Raw genomic sequence first — 23,097 nt, 5'->3', positions numbered from 1 at the left:
GTGTATATATGCTATGCACTCATGGCAGGGTTATGCTCAAGGTTATTTGGAAATTCATAAGCCACAGAATACAACTACTAGAACCATGAACACACATTGAATTGACAAGGATCTAGCAGAGACCAAACATGTCAGGTAAAAGCTAATCTTATTCTCCAGCATGAGTGTAATGAGCATAAGGGTAATGCTCAGAGATTTCTTAATTTTATAAGAAAGAAAGAAAAAAAAAACCTCACCCTTTTTCTTGTGAGGAATTCCTCAGCAAAGGAGTGTTTTCTGTAAAGCAGGGGTCTTTAGACCTGGAGCTGAAGACTTGGGAGAAAGGAGGGTGAGACCTGAAAGACACAGTGAAGGAAGGGATCATTAACAAAAACTGAAGGATGTGTTCACTGGTGGTTACAGCTAGATCCAAGAATGTGCCCCGAGAATCAGTGGTAAACTTCACATGTTATATCTGAATTGTAAAAAGTTGGAGCTTAAGATAATTAGAGACAATTTTCCACCCCAGGCTAAACCACACTAGAAATACAAACAGAAATTCACACAGACTAGATGCTGTGGGGTCAATACTTTCAGGCTCAGTTTAGTGTTATAATAGAGTCCAGTCATGTTTGCCATTCTGTGCAGTTTTTCCTCACAAAAGCCATGTTGCCAAGGGTTCCCAGCATATTTGCCAAAACTGCTTACCCAAGTTGACCAACTCTGCCAGAGTATATGGTCGATATGTCATGAACCAGTCACACTGGGGGCCCCTTGAGGATGACCGCCAGACCACAGCAGTGTGCATATACATGAGCTCCACCTAGAAGGCAGTAACATACTAGTGCTGCGTCATGGCTCTGTCCATTATGTCAGGCACAAGAGGAGAGAATATAGCATGTCTCCTGCTACGGCTGCTGCACCAGCCATGAGAGAACACTGCTGTGCTTCACTTTCTGCTGCATAATGGGTCTCACTGCCAAGCAGAGGTCCAAAGTCTCATAACGTTCATCATCTCTGTCACTTACTGCCTCTCTGTCAGAGATGCTGGGTTCTTCAGAGCCAGGGGGTTCTTGCTGTAGTGCCAATATACATTGCTCTAGTTCTTACAAGTGTCTTTGCACATTGAGCACTGGCTCAGCATTGCATAGGGCACAATTCATATTCACCTTCAGGACAGTCAGGAAAATCCACCCCACGGTGCCAGTGACAGTCCATGCCGCCTTGTTCGGCAAATGGGAGTTCAACCATATACTCAGGCAGAGTTGGCCGATTTGAGTAAACAGTTTTGGCAAATGCATCAGGAACACTTGGCAACATGGCTTTTGTGACTTTGGGACACAGGGATGGGCCCAGCATCTGTTGGGGTTTTGTGGGTCCTTATTGAGAGAAGTAGAGGGATGGCATACAAGATGCCATTTTGAAAGTCAAAAGACTCCCAAAGGAGGCCCGAGCTGGCAGGAGTCCCATCCAGTTTATGAGGATGCAAAAAGTACAGAGGTATACTGTAAAGGCTGTGTCTTATGTAGAAGAGTATACGGTCAAGGCTGTCTCCTGTGATGGAGGTTTAGTGGAACAGTGTACGATAAAGGCTGTGTCCTATCATGTAGGGTTAGGAGAACAGTGTGCAATAAAGGCTGTGTGCTGTGATGTAGGTTTAGTAAATCAGTGTACTGTACAGGCTGTATCCTGTGATGTAGGTTGGTAGAACAGTGTACTGTAAAGGCTGTGTGTTGTCATGTAGGTTTAGTAGAAGAGCATTCTGTCAAGGCTGTGTCCTGTGATGTAGGTTTAGATATTGTACTGTAAAGGCTGTGTCCTGTGGTGTAGGTTTAGGAGAACAGTGTACTGTAAAGCCTGTATCCTGTATTGTAGGTTTAGTACAACAGTGTACTGTAAAGGCTGTGTCCTGTGATGTAGGCTTACTAGAACAGTGTACTGTACATGTCCTGTGATGTAGCTTTAGTAGAACAGTGTACTGTAACAGCTGTGTCCTGTGACGTAGGTCTAGTAGAACAGTGTACTGTAACAGCTGTGTCCTGTGAGTAGGTCTAGTAGAACAGTGTACTGTAACAGCTGTGTCCTGTGAGTAGGTCTAGTAGAACACTGTGCTGTAAATCCTGTGTCCTGTGATGTAGGTTTTGTACAACAGTGTACTGTAAAGTCTGTGTCTTGTGATGTAGGTTTAATAGAACAGTGTACTGTAAAGACTTGTCCTGTGATGTAGATTTAGTAGAACAGTGTACTATAAGGGTTGTGTGCTGTGATGTAGGTTTGTACGACAGTGTACTGTAACGGCTGTTAGATGTGAAGTAGGTTTAGTAGAACACTGTGCTGTAACCGCTGTGTCCTGTAAGGTAGGTTTACTAGAACAGTGTACTCTAAAGGCTGTGTCCTGTGATGTAGGTTTACTAGAACAGTGTACTGTAAAGCCTGTGTCCTGTGAGGTAGGTTTAGTAGAACAGTGTACCGTAACAGCTGTGTCCTGTGATGTAGGTTTAGTAGAACAGTGTATTGTAAAGGCTGTGTCCTGTAATATACATTTAGTAGAACAGTGTACTGTAATGGCTGTGTCTTGTGAGGTAAATTTAGTAAACCATGTGCTCTAATGGCTGTGACCTGTGATAGGTTTAATAGAACAGTGTACTGTACAGGCTGTGTGCTGTAGGTTTAGTAGAAACCCTGTGCTGTACAGTCTATGTCTTGTGATGTAGGTTTAGTAGAACAGCATACCATAACCACTGTGTCCTGCGATGTAGGTTTAGTAGAACAGTGTGCTGTAAAGACTGTGTCCTATGATGTAAGTTTAAGGAGAACAGTGTACTGTACTGGCTGTGTGCTGTGATGTAGGTTTAGTAACACTGTGCTGTAAAGGCTGTGTCCTGTGATGTAGGTTTAGTAGAACAGTTTACTGTAACGGTGGTGTCCTGTCACATAGGTTTAGTAGAACAGTGTACTGTACAGGCTGTGTGCTGTAGGTTTAGTAGAAACCCTGTGCTGTACAGGCTATGTCTTGTGATGTAGGTTTAGTAGAACAGCGTACCGTAACCACTGTGTCCTGTGATGTAGGTTTAGTAGAACAGTGTGCTGTAAAGACTGTGTCCTGTGATGTAAGTTTAAGGAGAACAGTGTACTGTACAGGCTGTGTGCTGTGATGTGGGTTTAGTAGAACACTGTGCTGTACAAATTGAGTCCTGTGATGTAGGTTTATTAGAACAGTGTGCTGTAAAGGCTGTGTGCTGTGATGTAGGTTTGGTAGAACAGTGTATTGTAAAGGCTGTATCCTGTGATATAGGTTTCATAGAATGGTGTAGTGTACAGGCTGTGTGCTGTGATGTAAGTTTAGTAGAACCCTGTGCTGTACAGGCTGTCCTGTGATGTAGGTTTCGTAGAACAGTGTACTGTAAAAGCTGTGTGCTGTGATGTAGGTTTAGCAGAACACTGCACTGTAAAGGCTTTGTCCTGTGATGTAGGGTTAGGAGAACAGTGTGCTGTAAAGGCTGTGTGCTGTGATGTATGTTTAATAGATCAGTGTACTGTACAGGCTGTGTCCTGTGATGTAGGCTTAGTAGAACAATGTGCTGTAAAGGCTGTGTGCTGTGATGTAGGTTTAGTAAAACATTGTACTATAAAGTCTGTGTCTTATGTAGAACAGTGTGCTGTAAAGGCTGTGTCCTGTGATGAAGGTTTAGTAGAACAGTGTGCTGTCAATGCTGTGTCCTGTGATATAGGTTTAGTAGGACTGTGTACTGTAAAGGCTGTGTGCTGTGATGTGCTACTACCCTCTGATTCTCTTGCAGATTTATAACAGTGTGAAAGTATTTGGAATCTTTGGGTGGGCTGTGAATGCCACAAAAATCTCCTCCTTGAAGCAGTTGGTATGGCACCTGTAGGGGGTTGTATGAGTCCTTAATAAAATTCTGCAGGAGTGGAGTTGCCCCTGTAGAGGCTTTCCTGCAATTTCACAAGGAAAGATGGTGGACTGGACCTGGCCATGCAACATAAAGGTGCTCCACATGTGGTGACTGGCTTTTCTAGCCCCATGAGGGCAAGGACGTCAACATAAGTTCCAGGTGATACCTGGCATTGTGTTTTGTTTTGTATTGGGGGTGTAACTGATTGTTGTTGTAGTTACTGCAGTAGCAAGATATAAATCCAAGGGTCAGTGTTACTTGCCTAGGGGACATCACAGGAGATGGACTGCACATAGAATGTGAGGCGAGAGCAAATTGGCCAAGATGGCTTGTTCAGGCTTTCACCCCATGTTTTGTAAATGGTGACTATGCTGACTCATTGGAAAAGACCCTGATGCTGGGAAAGATTGAGGGCAGGAGGAGAAGGGGACGACAGAGGATGAGATGGTTGGATGGCATCACTGACTCGATGGACATGGGTTTGGGTGGACTCCAGGAGCTGGTGATGGACAGGGAGCCCTGGCATGCTGCAGTTCATGGGGTCACAAAGAGTCAGACACCACTGAGAGACTGAAGTGAACTGACTATGTAATAGTTGAGATCGTTTATGTACCTCACATCATGGGGTACTCGCTTGGTCACAGCAAGTGTGTGGTAGACATAGGCATGAGCTCAATCTCTGGGTCAAGAAGATTCTCTAGAGTAGGAAATGGCAACCCACTCCAGCATTCTTGCCTGGAAAATTTCAAGGGCAGAGGAGCCTGGCAGGTTATAGTCCACAGGGTTGCAAAGAGTTGGACATAACTGAGCATGCACACACTTCACATGCACATAACAGAGAGCTAGCACCAGCTCTGAAAAACTCTAGACTCTAGCCAGAGACCGCAGGATTCAGCTTGGCCCACCAGTGGACTGACACCAACTCTGGGACCCCCAGGCTCCTAGAACCAAAGATTCCAGCACCCTGGTCTACCTACTAGCAGTCCAGCACTAGCCCTGGGACTCCCTAGACATAAGTGCCACCCACCAGCAAAATAACACTAGCTCCACTAGCCCCATTAGCCCAGACCAGCCATCAAAGATCCAGGATCTTTCATCTTTTTTTAAAAGAGAAGTTAGTCTTTAATTTCTTGTTTCACAAATAAACTGGCTAAATTGATTGCTTTTTGATGATTAGTTAAAGAGACCAAATCCCATATCTTCATCCAAATACTCCAACTCTTTCTTTGGCTCAACTCTGTGGCTTTGGCAGCAGCAGAAGCAGCAGTGGTTGCAGCACCAGCCCTGAGACACTTTGGAGCTCTTCAGTCATTTACCTTGTGACCCAGCTACACCCATCAACTCCCAGGGCAGGGCCTGGAAATCAGCAGACCAGAGGCCAATCACACCTACCAGACCAACCATGGTACTCATCTCATCACAACAGAAGGACCCACACAGCCCACACCGGGAGCATCCTAGTGCATTTGGCTCTGGAGACCAGAAAGAGTAGACTTCTGGGACACATAAGCATATCTCCTACATAAAGCTACTTCTCTAAGACACAAAAGTATAAGTATTCCACTTAATGTTTTGAAATAAAAATATAGAATTAAGAAAAATGAAATAACAGAGGAACATACTCCAAAATGATGGAACAAGATAAAACACCAGAAGAACAAAGCAAAGTGGAGATAACCAATCTACCTAATATAGTTTCCATGAAAATGACCATAAACACACTCAACAAATTTAGAAGAATGGATGAACACAGCGAGAAGTTTAAGAAAAACAGAAATTATAAAAAAAAAAACCAGAATTGAAGGATAATGTAAACAAAAATACACCAAAAGAAATTTAGAGTATATTAGGTGATACAGAGGGGCAGATCAGTGAACTGAAGGAGTAGTGAGAATCATGCAAGCTGAATAGAAAAAAGAAAAAAGAATTATTAAAATGGAGAGACTTCTGGGACAGCATCAACATACTAACTTACACATTAAAGGATTCAAAGAAGAAGGAGAGAGAAAGTGGCAGAGAACTTATTTGAAGACACAGTAATTGAAAACATTTCTAACCTGGAAAAGGAAACAGACATTCAAGTCCAAGAAGCCCAGAAAGTTCCAAATAGGATCAACCCAAAGAGATCCACACCAAGACACATTGTAATTAAAATGACAAAAATTAAAGATGAGTAGAGAATATTAAAAATAGCAAAGGAGAGATGGTCCTAAGATGGCAGAGATATAGGACAGGGAGACCACTTTCTCCCTCACAAAGTTATCAAAAGAACATTTAAACTCTGAGTAAATTCCACAAAACAACTTCTGAATGCTGGCAGAGGACATCAGGCACCCAGAAAAGTGAACCATTGTTTTTGAAAGGAGGTAGGAAAAAATATAAAAGACAAAAAAAAAAAAGAGAGAAAGAGAGAGAGAAAAGAGGTAGGGACGGAGCTCCATCCTGGGAAGGAAGTCTTAAAAAAGAGAGAAGTTTCCAAACATCAGGAAACTGTCACTGCTGAGTCTGTGGCGAGCCTTGGAAGCACAGAGGGCAACATAACAGGGAGGAAAAATAAATAAATAATTTAAACCCACAGACTATGAGCCCAATGGTAACTCCCCCAGTGGAGAAGCAGCGCAGACACCTGCACCTGCCACTAGCAAGCGGAGCCTGGGCAGGGAGGCATGGGCTGCATTGCTTAGAGTAAGGATCTGGCATGAATGCCCCAAGCGCAATCTGAGTGAACTAGCTTGGGCTAGCAAACCAGACGGTGGGATAACTACCACGTGAAAAGCCAGCCCTAACCTAAGATACCACCAGGCCCACACACAGAACAAAGGACTGAACAGAGATACCCGGCTGCAGACCATGCCCCTCTGGTGACAGGCAGCCAGAGCTGGAAGCAGGCAATCGCAGCACCAGAGAGACATTATCTACAAAACTGCAAGCAGGCTTCTTTGCTAACTAAGACTTCCTGGGGTTCTGGATGGTCAACATCCTCCTGAGAAGGTGCACTAGTTGTACACAGAAAACCAAGTGGCAAGACCAGGGGAGGTGATAAGTCGCAGCGACCGCACTTGCCAAACACCTCATCACCTGAGCTGCTTGGACCTGGGAAGGGCACAAAACGCAGGTCCAACCGAGTCTGTGCCTCTGGGGACTACCCAAGTGCCTGAACCTGAGCGGCTTATACCTGGGAGGTGCATGCAGCCCAGGGCTGGCCTCGGATGGTTCCCGGTGGAGCAACCTAGAGCCTGAGCAGTGTGGGCAGGGAGGGTACACATCCTGTGAGCGGGGGCAGGCCCAGTGTGGCTGAGGCACTGCGAGCACACACCAGTGTTATTTGTTTGCAGCATCCCTCCCTCCCCACAGTGCGACTGAATAAGTGAGCCTTAAAAAAGTGTCCACCACCGCCCCCTTTGTGTCAGGGCAGAAATCAGACACTGAAGAGGCCAGCAAACAGAAGAAGCTAAAACAGAGGGAACTGCCTTGGAAGTGACAGGTGCAACAGATTAAAACCCTGTCGTTAGTACCGACTACATAGGAAAGGGCCTATAGATCTTGAGAAATATGTCAGACTGAGAAACTATCCGAAAATGAACTGACCCCACAATACCCACAAAAACACCAGAGAAAGTCCTAGATATATTTTTACTATTTTTATGATCATTCTTTTTTTTAATTTTTTTTTAATTTTTAAGTCCTCTATTATTCCTTTAATTTTCACTTTTATAACCTACTATTACTTTGCAAAAAAAAAGACCCTAATTTTTAAAAGCAAGCTTTATATATATACATATATATATTATAATGTTTGTGACTTTTTTCTCTTTTTTTCTTCTTTTCTTTCATATTGTATTCTTGAAATTCCAAACCCTACTCTAGATTTTTAATCTTTGCTTTTTGGTATTTGTTATCAACTTTGTACCTTTAAGAACCCAGTCTTCACTACCCATTTTTACTTGGGAGCAAGATTACTGGCTTGACTGCTCTCTCCCCCTTTTCACTCTCCTTTTTCTCCACCCGGTCGCCTGTGTCTCCTCCCTAGCCCCTCTCTTCTCTAACCAACTCTGTGAATTTCTGTGTGTTCCAGATGGTGGAGAACACTTAAGGAACTGATTGCTGGCTAGATATCTCTCCTTTTGATTCCCCCCTTTTATTCTCCTGGCCACTTCTGTCTCCTTCATCCCTCTTCTCTTCTCTGTATAACTCCGTGAACATCTCTCAGTGGTCCAGCTGTGGAGTGCACATAAGGAAGTGATTACTGGCTAACTTGCTCTCTCCTCTATTGATTCCACCTCATCTCATTCAGGTCACCTCTAACTCCCTCTTCCTTCTTCTCTTGTCCATGTATTTCTGTGAACCTCTCTGGGTGTCCTTCATTGTGGAGAAACTCTTCATCTTTAACCTAGATGTTTTATCAATGGTGCTGTATAGAAGGAGAAGTCTTGAAACTACTGTAAAAATAAGATTGAAAACCAGAAGCAGAAGGCTTAAGTCCAAACCCTGAGAACACCAGAGAACTCCTGTCTCCAGGGAACATTAATTGACAGGAGCTCATCAAATGCCTCCATACCTACACTGAAACCAAGCACCACCCAAGGCCCAGTAAGTTCCAGAGCAAGACATACCATGTAAATTCTCCAGCCACACAGGAACACAGCCCTGAGCTCCAATATACAAGCTGCCCAAAGTTACTCCAAAACCATTGACATCTCATAACTCATTACTGGACACTTCATTGCACTCCAGAGAGGAGAAATCCAGCTCCACCCAAAAGAACACCTACACAAGCTTCCCTAACCAAGAAACCTTGACAAGCCACCTGTACAACCCCACCCACAGTGAGGAAACTCCACAATAAAGAGAGCTCCACAAACTGCCAGAATACAGAAAAGACACCCCAAACTCAGAAATATAAACAAGATGAAGAGACAGAGGAATACCCAGCAGGTAAAGGAACAGGAGAAATGCCCACCAAACCAAAAAAAAAGAGGAAGAGATAGGAAATCTACCTGATAAAAAGAAGTCCAAATAATGATAGTGAAAATGATCCAAAATCTTGAAATCAAAATGGAATCACAGATAAATAGCCTGGAGACAAGGATTGAGAAGATGCAAGAAAGGTTTAACAAAGACCTAGAAGAAATAAAAAAGAGTCAATAGATAATGAATAATGCAATAAATGAGATCAAAAACACTCTGGAGGCAACAAATACTAGAATAACAGAGGCAGAAGATAGGATTAGTGAATTAGAAGATAGAATGGTATAAATAAATGAATCAGAGAGGAGAAAAGAAAAACTAATTAAAATAAATGAGGACAATCTCAGAGACCTCCAGGACAGAGTTAAACACCCCAACATTCGAATCATAGGAGTCCTAGAAGAAGAAGACAAAAAGAAAGACCATGAGAAAATACTTGAAGAGATAATAGTTGAAAAATTACCTAAAATGGGGAAGGAAATAATCACCCAAGTCCAAGAAACCAAGAGAGTCCCAAGGTGAAACACCCCAAGACACATATTAATCAAATTAACAAAGATAAAACACAAAGAACAAATATTAAAAGCAGCAAGGGAAAAACAACAAATAACATGCAAGGAGATGCCCATAAGGATAACAGCTGATCTTTCAATAGAAACTCTTCAAGTCAGGAGGGAATGGCAAGACATACTTACAGTGATGAAAGAAAATAACCTACAGCCCAGATTACTGTACCCAGCAAGGATATCATTCAAATATGAAGGAGAAATCAAAAACTTTACAGACAAGCAAAAGCTGAGAGAATTCAGCACCACCAAACCGGCTCTCCAACAAATGCTAAAAGATATTCTCTAGACAGAAAACAAAAAGGGTGTATAAACTCGAACCCAAAACAATAAAGTAAATGGCAATGGGATCATACGTATCAATAATTACCTTAAAAGTAAATGGGTTGAATGCCCCAACCAAAAGACAAAGACTGGCTGAATGGATACAAAAACAAGACCCCTATATATGTTGTCTACAAGAGACCCACCTAAAAACAAGGGACACATACAGACTGAAAGTGAAGGGCTGGAAAAAGATATTCCACGCAAATAGAGACCAAAAGAATGCAGGAGTAGCAATACTCGTATCAGATAAAAGAAAGTCTGTGAAAAGAGACAAAGAAGGCCACTACATAATGATAAAGGATCAATCCAAGAAGAAGATATAACAATTATAAATATATATGCACCCAACATAGGAGCACCGCAATATGTAAGACAAATGCTAACAAGTATGAAAGGGGAAATTAACAATAACACAATAATAGTGGGAGACTTTAATACCCCACTCACACCTATGGATAGATCAATGAAACAGAAAATTAACAAGGAAACACAAACTTTAAACAATACAATAGACCAGTTAGACCTAATTCATATCTATAGGACATTTCACCCCAAAACAATGAATTTCACCTTTTCCTCAAATGCACACGGAACCTTCTCCAGGATAGATCAAATCCTGGGCCATAAATCTAGCCTTGGTAAATTCAAAAAAAAATGAAATCATTCCAAGCATCTTTTCTGACCACAATGCAGTAAGATTAGATCTCAATTACAGGAGAAAAACTACTAACAATTCCAACACATGGAGGCTGAAAACAACACGCTGCTGAATAACCAACAAATCACAGAAGAAATCAAAATATGCATAGAAACGAATGAAAATGAAAACAAAACAACCCAAAACCTGTGGGACACTGTAAAAGCAGTGCTAAGGGGAAAGATCATAGCAATACAGGCATACCTCAAGAAACAATAGTCAAATAAATAACCTAACTCTACACCTAAAGCAACTAGAAAAGGAAGAAATGAAGAACCCCAGGGTTAGGAGAAGGAAAGAAATCTTAAAAAGTAGGGCAGAAATAAAAGCAAAAGAAACAAAGGAGGCCATAGCAAAAATCAACAAAGCCAAAAGCTGGTTCTTTGAAAGGATAAATAAAATTGACAAACCATTAGCCAGACTCATCAAGAAACAAAGGAAGAAAAATCAAATCAATAAAATTAGAAATGAAAAAGGAGAGATCACAACAGACAACACAGAAATACAAAGGATCATAAGAGACTACTATCAGCCATTATATGCCAATAAAATGGACAACGTGGACGAAATGGACAAATTCTTCAAAACAGAACAACTTTCCAAAACTGAACCAAGAAGGAATAGAAAATCTTAACAGACCCATCATAAGCACGGAAATTGAAACTGTAATCAGAAATCTTCCAGCAAACAAAAGCCCAGGTCCAGACGCCTTCACAGCTGAATTCTACCAAAAATTTTGAGAAGAGCTAACACCTATCCTACTCAAACTCTTCCGGAAAATTGCAGAGGAAGGTAAACTTCCAAACTCATTCTATGAGCCCACCATCACCCTAATACCAAAACCTGACAAAGATGCCACAGAAAAAGAAAACTACAGGCCAATATCACTGATGAACATAGATGAAAAAATCCTCAACAAAATTCTAGCAATCAGAATCCAACAACACATTAAAAGGATCATACACCATGCCCAAGTGGGCTTTATCCCAGGGATGCAAGGATTCTTCAATATCTGCAAACCAATCAATGTAATTCACCACATTAACAAATTGAAAAACAAAAGCCATATGATTATCTCAATAGATGCAGAGAAAGCCTTTGACAAATTTCAACATTCATTTATGATAAAAAAAAAAAAAACTCTCCAGAAAGCAGGAATAGAAGGACCATACCTCAACATAATAAAAGCTATATATGACAAACCTACAGCAAATAATATCCTCAACGGTGAAAAATTGAAAGCATTTCCCCTAAAGACAAGGGTGCCCACTTTCACCATTACTATTCAACATAGTTTTGGAAGTTTTGGCCACAGCAATCAGAGCAGGAAAAGAAATAAAAGGAATCCAAATTGGAAAAGAAGAAGTAAAACTCTCACTGTTTGCAGATGACATGATCCTCTACATAGAAAACCCTAAAGACTCCACCAGAAAATTACTAGAGCTAATCAATAACTATAGTAAAGTTGCAGGATATAAAGTCAACACACAGAAATCCCTTGCATTCCTATACACTAATAACGAGAAAATAGAAAGAGAAATTAAGGAAACAATTCCATTCACCATTGCAATGAAAAGAATAAAATACTTAGGACTATATCTACCTAAAGAAACTAAAGACCTATATATAGAAAATTATAAAACACTGATTAAAGAAATCAAAGAGGACACTAATAGATGGAGAAATATACCATGTTCATGGATCAGAAGAATCAATATAGTGAAAATGAGTATACTACCCAAAACAATTTATAGATTCAATGTAATCCCTATCACGCAGCAGTATTTTTCACAGAGCTAGAACAAATAATTTCACAATTTGTATAAAATACAAAAAACCTTGAATAGTCAAAGCAATCTTGAGAAAGAAGAATGGAACTGGAGGAATCAACCTGCCTGACTTCAGGCTCTACTACAAAGCCACAGTCATCAAGACAGTATGGTACTGGCACAAAGACAGAAATATAGATCAATGGAACAAAATAGAAAGCCCAGAGATAAATCCACGCACCTATTGGACATCTTATCTTTGACAAAGGAGGCCAGAATATACAATGGATTAAAGACAATCTCTTTAACAAGTGGTGCTGGGAAAACTGGTCAACCACTTGTAAAAGAATGAAACTAGAACACTTTTTAACACCATACACAAAAATAAACTCAAAATGGATTAAAGATATAAACCTATGACCAGAAACTATAAAACTCCTAGAGGAAAACATAGGCAAAACACTCTCCGATATAAATCACAGCAGGATCCTCTATGACCCACTGCCTAGAATATTGGAAATAAAAGCAAAAAAAAAAAAAAAAACAAATGGGACCTAATTGAACTTAAAAGCTTCTGCACAACAAAGGAAACTATAAGCAAGGTGAAAAGACAGCCTTCCAAATGGGAGAAAATAATAGAAAATGAAGCAACTGACAAACAACTAATCTCAAAAATATACAAGCAACCCCTGCAGCTCAATTCCAGAAAAATAAACGACCCAATCAAAAAATTGGCCAAAGAACTAAATAGACATTTCTCCAAAAAAGACATACAGGTGGCTAACAAACACATGAAAAGATGCTCAACATTACTCATTATCAGAGAAATGCAAATCAAAACCACAATGAGGTACCATTTCACACCAGTCAGGATGTCTGCAATCCAAAAGTCTACAAGCAATAAATGCTGGAGAGGGTATAGAGAAAAGGTAACCCTCTTACACTGTTGGTGGGAATGCAAACTAGTACAGCCACTATGGAGAACAGTGTGGAGATTTCTTAAAAACCTGGAAGTAGAACTGCCTTATGACCCAGCAACCTCACTGCTGGGCATACACACCGAGGAAACCAGAATTGAAAGAGGCACCTGTATCCCAATGTTCATCGCAGCACTGTTTATAATAGCCAGGACATGGAAACAACCTAGATGTCCATCAGCAGACAAATGGATAAGAAAGCTATGGTACATACACACAATGGAGTATTACTCAGCCACTAAAAAGAATACATTTGAATCAGTTCTAATGAAGTGGATGAAACTGGAGCCTATTATACAGAGTGAAGTAAGCCAGAAAGAAAAATACCAATATAGTATACTAACGCATATATGTGGAATTTAGAAAGATGGTAACGATAACCCAGATGTGAGACAGCAAAAGAGATACTGATGTATAAAACAGTCTTTTGGACTCTGTGGGAGAGGGAGAGTGTGGGATGATTTGGGAGAATGACATTGAAACATGTATAATATCATATATGAAATGAATCGCCAGTCCAGGTTCGATGCATGATACTGCATGCTTGGGGCTGCTGCACTGGGATGACCCAGAGGGATTGTATGGGGAGGGAGGAGTGAGGGGGGTTCAGGATGGGGAACACGTGTATACCTGTGGTGGATTCATGTTGATATATGGGAAAACCAATACAATATTGTAAAGTAATTAACCTCCGAATAAAATAAATGTTTATATATATATTTTAATAACAAAGGAAAAACAACTAGTAATGTATGAGGAAACTTACACAAGGCCACCAGCTGATTTTTTAGCAGAAGCTATGTGGCCCAAAAGTGAATGACTTGATATATTCAAAGTGATAAAAGTGAAAAACCACAACCAAGAATATTCTACCTGGCAAGGCTTTCATTCAGATCTGATGGAGAGATCAAAAAATTTACAGACAAGCAAAATCTAGAAGAGTTCAGCACCATCAAACCAGCTTTACAAGAATTATTTAAGGGACTTCTCTAAACAAAAAAGGAAAGGCCACAACTAGAAATATGAAAATTATTGAAGGATAAATCTCATTGGCAAAGGCAAATATACACAATGTAAGAGATCAACTACTTATAAAGATAGTAATAGTTTAAAAGAAAAAGTAGTAAAATCATCAATGTCCAAAATTAGTTAAAGGATACACAAAGCTAAAGGATATAAAATATGATGTCAAAATGTAAAAGTTTAGGGGGGAATAAAACTGCAGTGTTGTTAAAAACATTCAAGCTTAAGAGATTAATAACTTAAAGTAACCATGTATATATAGATAGATTGCTCCATATAAAACTCAAGTTCTAACGAAAAATCTACAATAGATACACAAAAAAGAGAAAAACCATGAACACCAAAGATAGTCATCAGATCAAAAGTAAAGAGAGTTTTAAAAAAGAAAAGAACAAAAAGAACCACAAAAATGACCCCAAAACAATTAATATCATAAAAGTGTAATAAGTACATGCCTATCAATAACTACTTAAAGATAAATGCATTAAATGTTCTAATCTAAGAATGTAAAGAGCCTGAATGTATATTAAAACAAGACCCATATATATTCTGCCTACCAGAGACTCATTTCTAAAGACACACACAGACTGAAAGGGAACAGGAAAAAAGTATCTTATGCAAATGGAAACAAAAAGAAAACCAAGGTAGGAAAACTTAAACAAAATAAACTTTAAAACAAAGAGCTGTCATAAAAGACAAAGAATGATATTACATAATGATCAAGGAATTAACCCAAGAAGAAAATGCAGCAATTGTAAATATATATGCATTCAACATAAGGTTGCCTGAATACATACATCAAATATTAACAGATATAAAGGAAGATACTGACAGTAACACAATAATACTAGAGAACATTAACACCCCACTTAGATCAATGGACAGACCATCCAGACAGATTATCAATAAAGAAATGCTGGCCTTAAATAACATATTAAACCAAATGGACTTAATAGATATCCATAGGACATTCCATCCCAAAGCACCAGGATATACATTCTTTTCAAGTGCACATGGGACTTTCTCCAGGATAGCTCATATGCTAGGTCACAAAACAATTTCAATAAATGTAAGAAGACTGAAATCATCTTTGCCAACCACAACTCTATGAGACTAGAAATCAACTACAAGGAGAAAAAGAACAAAAAACCTGCAAGAAATAAAACACATAGAAACTAACCAATATGTTACTAAATAAGCAATGGATCACTGAAAACATCAAAGAGCAAATAAAAAAATACCTGGAGACAAATGAAAACAGAAACACAATGATCCAATATCCATGAGATGCAGCAAAAGCCATTCTAAGAGTGAAGTTTATAAAGAGAGATGCCTACTTCAGTATAGCAGAAAAGTCCCAAATAAACAATATAAGCTTATGCTTAATGGAACTAGAAAAATATGAACAAAACCCAATGTTAGTAAAAGGAAGGAAATAATAAAAATCAATGCAGAAATAAATGAAATAAAACCAAAATAAGCCAATAAAAAGATCAATGAAATTAAGAACCACTTCTTTGAAAAATAAACAAAATTGACAAACCTTTAGCCAAACTTATCAAGAAAACAAAGAGAGGGCCAAAGTCAATAAAATCAGAAATGAGAAAAGGAGAAGTGATAGAAATACAGAAGATCATAAGAGATTACTACAAACAATGAAATGAACAACCTAGAAGAAATGGACAAATTCCTATAAGTGCACAATCTCCAAATACTGAGTGAATAAGAAATATGAACAGATAAATTATCAGTATATGAAACTGATTTAGTAATTTTTTAAAACTCCCAAAAAACAAAACCCCATGACCAGATGGCTTCACAGGCTAATTCTACCAAACATTTAAGGAAGCATTAACATCTATCCTCTCAAACTATTCTTTAAAACTGCAGAGGAAAAAAACTTCTGGACTCTTTCTACAAAGCCAACATCACTCTGATACCAAAACTAGGCAATGATAGCTTTTAAAATTAAAATAAGAAAATTACAAGCCAATTTCACCAGTGAACAGAGATACAAAATCCTCAAAAATCTATTAACAAACCAAATTCAAAAATACATTAACAAGATCATGCATGATAATCAAGTGAGTATCCCAGGAATGCAAGGATGGAAAAATCAACCAAGATTATACATCACAAAAAATAAACTGAAGAATAAAAATTATATGACCACATCAATAGATGCAGAGAAAAACTTTCGACAAAATTCAACATCTATTCATGATAAAAACTCTGAACAAAGTGAGTATGGAGGAAACATACATAAATATAGAAAAGGCCATATATGAAAAGTCCACAGCTAACATCTTTCTCAATGGTAAAAGCTGAGAGCATTACTTCTAACTTCAGGAACAAGACAAGGATGCCCTCTTGAACCTCTATTATTCAACACAATGTTGAAATTCATAGCTACAGCAACCAGGCAAGAAAAAATTTTTTAATGCAAATAGAAAATGTAGAAAGAAAACTGTCACTGCAGAAGACATGATACTGTAAATAGAAAATCCTAAATATGACATCAAAAATCTACTGGAACTTATCAATGAATTTGATAAAGTGGCAAGATATAAAATTAATATATAGGAATCTGTTCATTTCTATATAGTAACAACAAACTATAAAGGTAGAGTACTGAATAATTTATGCTTCTGAACTGTGGTGCTAGAGAACCTCTTGAGAGTCCCTTGGACAGCAAGGAGATCAAATCAGTCAATCCTAAAGGAAATCAACCCTGAATATTAATTGGAAGGAATGATGCTGAAGCTGAAGCTCCAATACTTTGGCTACCTAATGTGAAGAGCCTACTCACTGGAAAAGATCCTTATGCTGGGAAAGACTGAAGACAAAAGGAAAAGAGGGTGGAATAAGATGAGATGGTTGGATGGCCATTGATCATCAACTCAATGGATAAGAGTTTGAGCAAACTCAGGGAAATAGTGAAGGACAGAGAAGCCTGGTGTGCTGTAGCCCACGGGGTCACAAAGAGTCAGACACAACTTAGCGACTGAACAATGACAAACAACAAACTATCAGAAAGAGAAAACAAGAAAACAATACCATTTACAATTGCATCAAAAAGAATAAAACACCTAGGAATGACTCTAGCCAAGAAGGTAAAAGACCCACACTTATTAATGAAAGATATTCAAGATGACACAAACAATGGAAAGATATATTGTGCTTATGGATTGGAAGAATTAATATTGCTAAAATGACCCAAGTATTAATGTTAATATTACCCAAAGCAATCTACAGATTCAATGTAAGACCTATCAAAATGCCAATAGTATTTCCCATAGAATCCCATATAAAATTTGGATGGAAACATAAAAACCCCTCAATAGCCAAAACAAACTTTAAAAAGAGCAAAACTGGTGTATCATACTTCTTGGCTTCAAACTATACTACAAACCTACAAAAATCAAAACAGCATGGTACTAGCACACACATATACACAAAAGATACATAGCTCAATCAAACAGAAGAAATGAAAAGCTCAGAAATAAACCCACACTCAAATGGGCAATTAATCTATTATAAAAGAGGCAAGAGTATACAATGGGGAAAAGATAACCTCTTCAATAAATAATAGTGGGAAAACTGTACCTCTACAAGCAAAAAAAAAAAATCAAACTAGACTACTTCCTCATACCTAACAAAAACAACAACAACAAAAAAAAACTTAAAATGGATTAAAGACTAAATGCAGGGCCTGAAATCATAAAATTCTAGAAGAAAACATAGGCAGTATGCTCATTGACATCTGTCTTGGCAATATTTTGGGGGATATGTCTTCTCAGACAAGGGAAACAAAAGTAAAAATAAATGTACACATCAAAGCTTTTGCACAGTGAAAGAATCTATCAACAAAACAAAAAGGCCACCTACTTAATGGGAGAAGATATTTGCAAATGATACATCCAAAAAGGAGTTAATATCCAAAATATAAAAAGAATTCACACAGCTCAACATCAAAAAAACCAAACAATCTGGTTAAAAAATGAGCAGAGTACCTGAATAGATAATTTTCCAAAGAAGATATACAGATGCCCAACAGACATGTGAAAAGATGCTCAACATCACTCATCATCGGGGAAATGCAAGTCAAAATCACAAAATGAGATATCATCTCAGGCTTGTCAGAATGGCTGTCATCAAAAGTCTACAAATATCAATTGTTGGTAAGGATGTGGAGAAAAGGGAACCCTCATACACTGTTGGTGGGAATGTAAAATGATGGAGCTATTATGAAAAACAGTATGGAATATGCTTTATTAAACTAAACTAAAAATGTGTGTGTGTGTGTGTGTGTATGTGCGTGTGTGCTCAGTTGTGTCCAACTGTCTGCAGTCCAATGGACTGTATCCCACCAGGCTCCTCTGTCCATGGAATTTTCCAGAAAAGAGTACTGGAGTGGGTTGCCATTTCCTATCCCAGGGGATCTTCCTGATCCAGGGATCAAACTCATGTCGCTTGTGTCTTCTGTGTTGCCAAGCAGATTCATTCACTTTTGTGACAGGCAACCTTTGTCTGCCATGCCCTCAATAATCTACTCCAGGTGTTCACGTCCGTGTGTGATCCCATCCCCTACATTGTGGGCACAACCTAGTGACTCATTCTAACAAACAGAACACAGTAAGAGTGATGGGGAGTTACTTCTATGATTAGGTTACAAAGGACTGTCTCTCATGCTAGCCTTGATGGAGCAAGCCACCTGGCAAGGAACTGAGAACCTTAGACCATCTGCCCAGGAAGAACTAAGTACAGCCAACAATGATGAGTTTGGAAGCAGACCCTACCCACTTGAATGACAGTCAGCCTCTGCTGACAGCTTGTTCTCAGCCTGTGAAAGACCCTTAGGTGGAGGACCCAGCTAAGCAATGCTCAGATTTCTGACTCACAAAACTGTAAGGAAACAAACATGTGTCGTTTTAAGATGCTAAATTTTGGAATATGTAGACCCAGTTTCGATCCCTGGGTCGGGGACATCCCCAGGAGAAGGGAATGGCAACCCACTCCAGTATTCTTGCCTGGAGAATTCCATGGGCAGAGGAGCCTGGCGGGCTATAGTTCATGGGGTTGCAAAGAGTCAGACACGACTGAGTGACTAACACGTTATCTGACACTAGACAACTAACACACTCTTCTTTCCTGTGTATCTATATCCTAATTTTAATAGCTCTAAGAAAAACTAAACAGTTTGTACACAGTTGATGAGGCCAATCTGATTTCTATCTTTATTACCTTTTGGATTTACATTAGCCACATTTTAGAAACAGCATTCATTCAAAACAGTCCAGGAAAGTGATCTAGTGCTGGAAAGAGTCTTGGAGAATATCTAGAAATTTTTCCCACAAAAAAAATGTAAGGGAACTATGTTCATGGAAATCCAGTATTTGTGAATTCCACATTTATAAGGTAAAACTGTTTTAAACTCACCACCGTTCCTTGAGGAATGAGCCAAAATCCTGGTCCACAGGAGCCCAGCAGCTCTGCCCAGCAGCCCCATTGTGGTAGGGGCTCAGGGAACCTGCCTTGCCAACTCCTTGCTGTGGCCTGTGGTTGCTGGTGTTGAGTTCCACCAACCCTGACCCTCCCAGGCCAGCACTCATAGGAGCAGATGTCTGATGTAGCTCCATCTCCAGCATGCCAGAGGTCAGCCTGCCATCTTTGTTCTCTAGGTGCATGTTTCTGTTGCCACTCTTCTCACTGGGGTCAAACAGAAAGAAACTGCTGTTGATAAAAAGCAAACTGGGAATATCATTTGCACCTTAAGGAATTTATACTACTGAATGGTATAGTAAAAAGACCTCTTATAACAAGGACTTTATCATGTTTCAGCATTCTAATATCTAATATTATATTCCAATGTATGCTCATCTCCAAGGATGAATATTTTAGCATATTTCACACTAGCAGTGACCTAACTATTCAACAACAAAGTATTAATTAGGGTAAATTGTGAGACTTTCACAGTATAAAACACTATTCAAAAATAAACATCCTCTAAAAATATTGACAATGGGAAACGTTTAAAATGTGGTAAACACCACTGGTACAATGGGATATATCTCTTGCAATAAATATGTTGCAGAGAGGAAGCCAATTCTGACTCCACATTGGAAATTTTCTTTGACTTGCTTTTCATTGCTTTTGTCATTATAATCATAAATAATGGTTTGCCTCAAAGAACCCTGCCTGACTGTAAATTACAGTGCCTTTGTTCAGCTCATGAGAGACAATCTGTCCCTGCCCACCTGTGAATAGGAGATTAACACACCCCTTCCTCTCCCCTAAGTGTGGGTGGCTGCGACCGGCACACTCTGAGAGGAGCTACCCCATGTCTGAGGTCACGGGCAGAAGCCGGGAGGACCCCATGCCTGAAGGGTGGCGGCCAAGAGGAGTTACCCATGCCCAAGGTCAGGGGTGGCGGCCAGGAGGAGCAACCCCATGTCCAAGGAGCAGTGACCATGTGGGCGCAGGAGGGCCTAGAGGAGTTATCCCACGTTGAAGGTCAGGAAGGGCGGTAGTGAGGAGATACCCTTCATCCAGGGTAAGGAGCAACAGCTGTGCTTTGCTGGAGCAGCCATGAAGAGATACCCCATACCCAAGGTAAGAGAAACCCAAGTAAGATGGTAGGTGTTGCAAGAGGGCATCAGAGGGCAGATACACAGAAACCACACTCACAGAAACTAGTCAGTCTAAGCACACTAGGACCACAGCCTTGTCTAACTCAGTGAAACTAAGCCATGCTCGCAGGGCAACACAAGACAGGGGAGTCATGGTGGAGAGGTCTGACAGAATGTGGTCTACTGGAGAAGGGAATGGCAAACCACTTCAGTATTCTTGCCTTGAGAACCCTATGAACAGTATGTAAAGGCAAAATTATAGGATACTGAAAGAGGAACTCCCCAGGTCAGTAGGGGCCCAATATGCTACTGGAGATCAGTGGAGAAATAACTCCAGAAAGAATGAAGGGATGGAGCCAAAGCAAAAACAATACCCAGCTGTGGATGTGACTGGTGATAGAAGCAAGGTCTGATGCTGTAAAGAGCAATATTGCATAGGAACCTGGAGTGTCAGGTCCATGAATCAAGGCATTTTGGAAATGGTCAAACAAGAGATGGCAAGAGTGAATGTCGACATTCTTGGAATCAGCAAACTAAAATGGACTGGAATGGGTGAATTTAACTAAGATGACCATTATATCTACTACTGCGGGCAGGAATCCCTCAGAAGAAATGGAGTAGCCATCATGGTCAACAAAAGAGTCCAAAATGCAGTACTTGGATGCAATCTCAAAAATGACAAGAATGATCTCTGTTTGTTTCCAAGGCAAACCATTCAATATCACAGTAATCCAAGTCTATGCCCCAACCAGTAATGCTGAAGAAGCTGAAGTTGAATGGTTCTATAAAGACCTACAAGACCTTTTAGAACTAACATAGAAAAAAGATGTCCTTTTCATTATAGGGGACTGGAATGCAAAAGTAGTAAGTCAAGAAACACCTGGAGTAACAGGCAAATTTGGCCTTGGAATACGGAATGAGGCAGGGCAAAGACTAATAGAGTTTTGCCAAGATAATGCACTGGTCATAGCAAACACCCTCTTCCAACAACACAAGAGAAGACTCTACACATGGACATCACCAGAAGGTCAACACCAAAATCAGATTTTATTCTTTGCAGCCAAAGATCGAGAAGCTCTATACAGTCAACAAAAACAAGACCAGGAGCTGACTGTGGCTCAGATCATGAACTCCTTATTACCAAATTCAGACAGAAATTGAAGAAAGTAGGGAAAACTGCTAGACCATTCAGGTATGACCTAAATCAAATCATTTATGATTATACAGTGGAAGTGAGAAATAGATTTAAGGGCCTGGATCTGATAGATAGAGTGCCTGATGAACTATGGAATGAGGTTTGTGACACTGTACAGGAGACAGGGATCAACTCATGTACATCAGTGGCTGATTCATGTCAATGTATGGTAAAACCAACACAGTACTGTAAAGCAAAATAAAGTAAAAATAAAAAACAACTGCAAAAAAGCAAAATGGCTGTCTGGGGAGGCTTTACAAATAGCTGTGAATAGAAGAGAGGCAAAAAACAAAGGAGAAAAGGAAAGATATAAGCATCTGAATGCAGAGTTCCAAAGAATAGCAAGAAGAGATAAAAAAGCCTTCTTCAGCGATCAATGCAGAGAAACAGAGGAAAAGAACAGAATGGGTAAGACTAGAGATCTCTTCAAGAAAATTAGAGACACCAAGGGAATATTTCATGCAAAGATGGGCTCGATAAAGGACAGAAATTGTGTGGACCTAACAGAAGCAGAAGATATGAAGAAAAGGTGTCAAGAATACACAGAAGAACTATACAAAAAAGATCTTCATGACCCAGATAATCACGATGGTGTGACCACTCAACTAGAGCCAGACATCCTGGAATATGAAGTCAAGTGGGCCTTAGAAAGCATCACTACAAACAAAGCTAGTGGAGGTGATGGAATTCCAGTGGAGCGACTTCAAATCCTGAAAGATGATGCTGTGAAAGTGCTGCACTCAATATGCTAGCGAATTTGGAAAAACTCAGCAGTGGCCACAGGACTGGAAAAGGTCAGTTTTCATTCCAATCCCAAAGAAAGGCAATGCCAAAGAATGCTCAAACTACCACACAATTGCACTCATCTCACATGCTAGTAAAGTAATGCTCAAAATTCTCCAAGCCAGGCTTCAGCAATACATGAACCGTGAACTTCATGATGTTCAAGCTGGTTTTAGAAAAGGCAGAGGAACCAGAGATCAAATTGCCAACATCCACTGGATCATCGAAAAAGCAAGAGAGTTCCAGAAAAACATCTACTTCTGCTTTATT

General features: G+C 39.7%; 1 protein-coding gene across 1 annotated transcript in view; it reads right to left on the bottom strand.

Annotated features, from left to right (window-relative positions):
- The window catches only part of OCA2 (OCA2 melanosomal transmembrane protein), a 361,910-nt gene that overhangs the window by 280,977 nt on the left and 57,836 nt on the right, over positions 1–23,097 (bottom strand). The window contains exons 2-3 of the mRNA XM_040227913.1: positions 19,660–19,929; positions 237–335 (exon numbers count right to left, since the gene is read on the bottom strand). Of these exons, the coding sequence (XP_040083847.1) occupies positions 237–335; positions 19,660–19,907 (347 nt within the window). The 5' untranslated portion in view covers positions 19,908–19,929. The remainder of the gene's footprint in view (positions 1–236; positions 336–19,659; positions 19,930–23,097) is intronic.

Source organism: Oryx dammah, unplaced genomic scaffold (assembly GCF_014754425.2).
Source record: "Oryx dammah isolate SB20612 unplaced genomic scaffold, SCBI_Odam_1.1 HiC_scaffold_27, whole genome shotgun sequence".
NCBI lineage: Eukaryota > Metazoa > Chordata > Mammalia > Artiodactyla > Bovidae > Oryx > Oryx dammah.
Note: the sequence above shows the minus strand (reverse complement) of the source record. Positions and strands in the feature narration are given on the sequence as shown.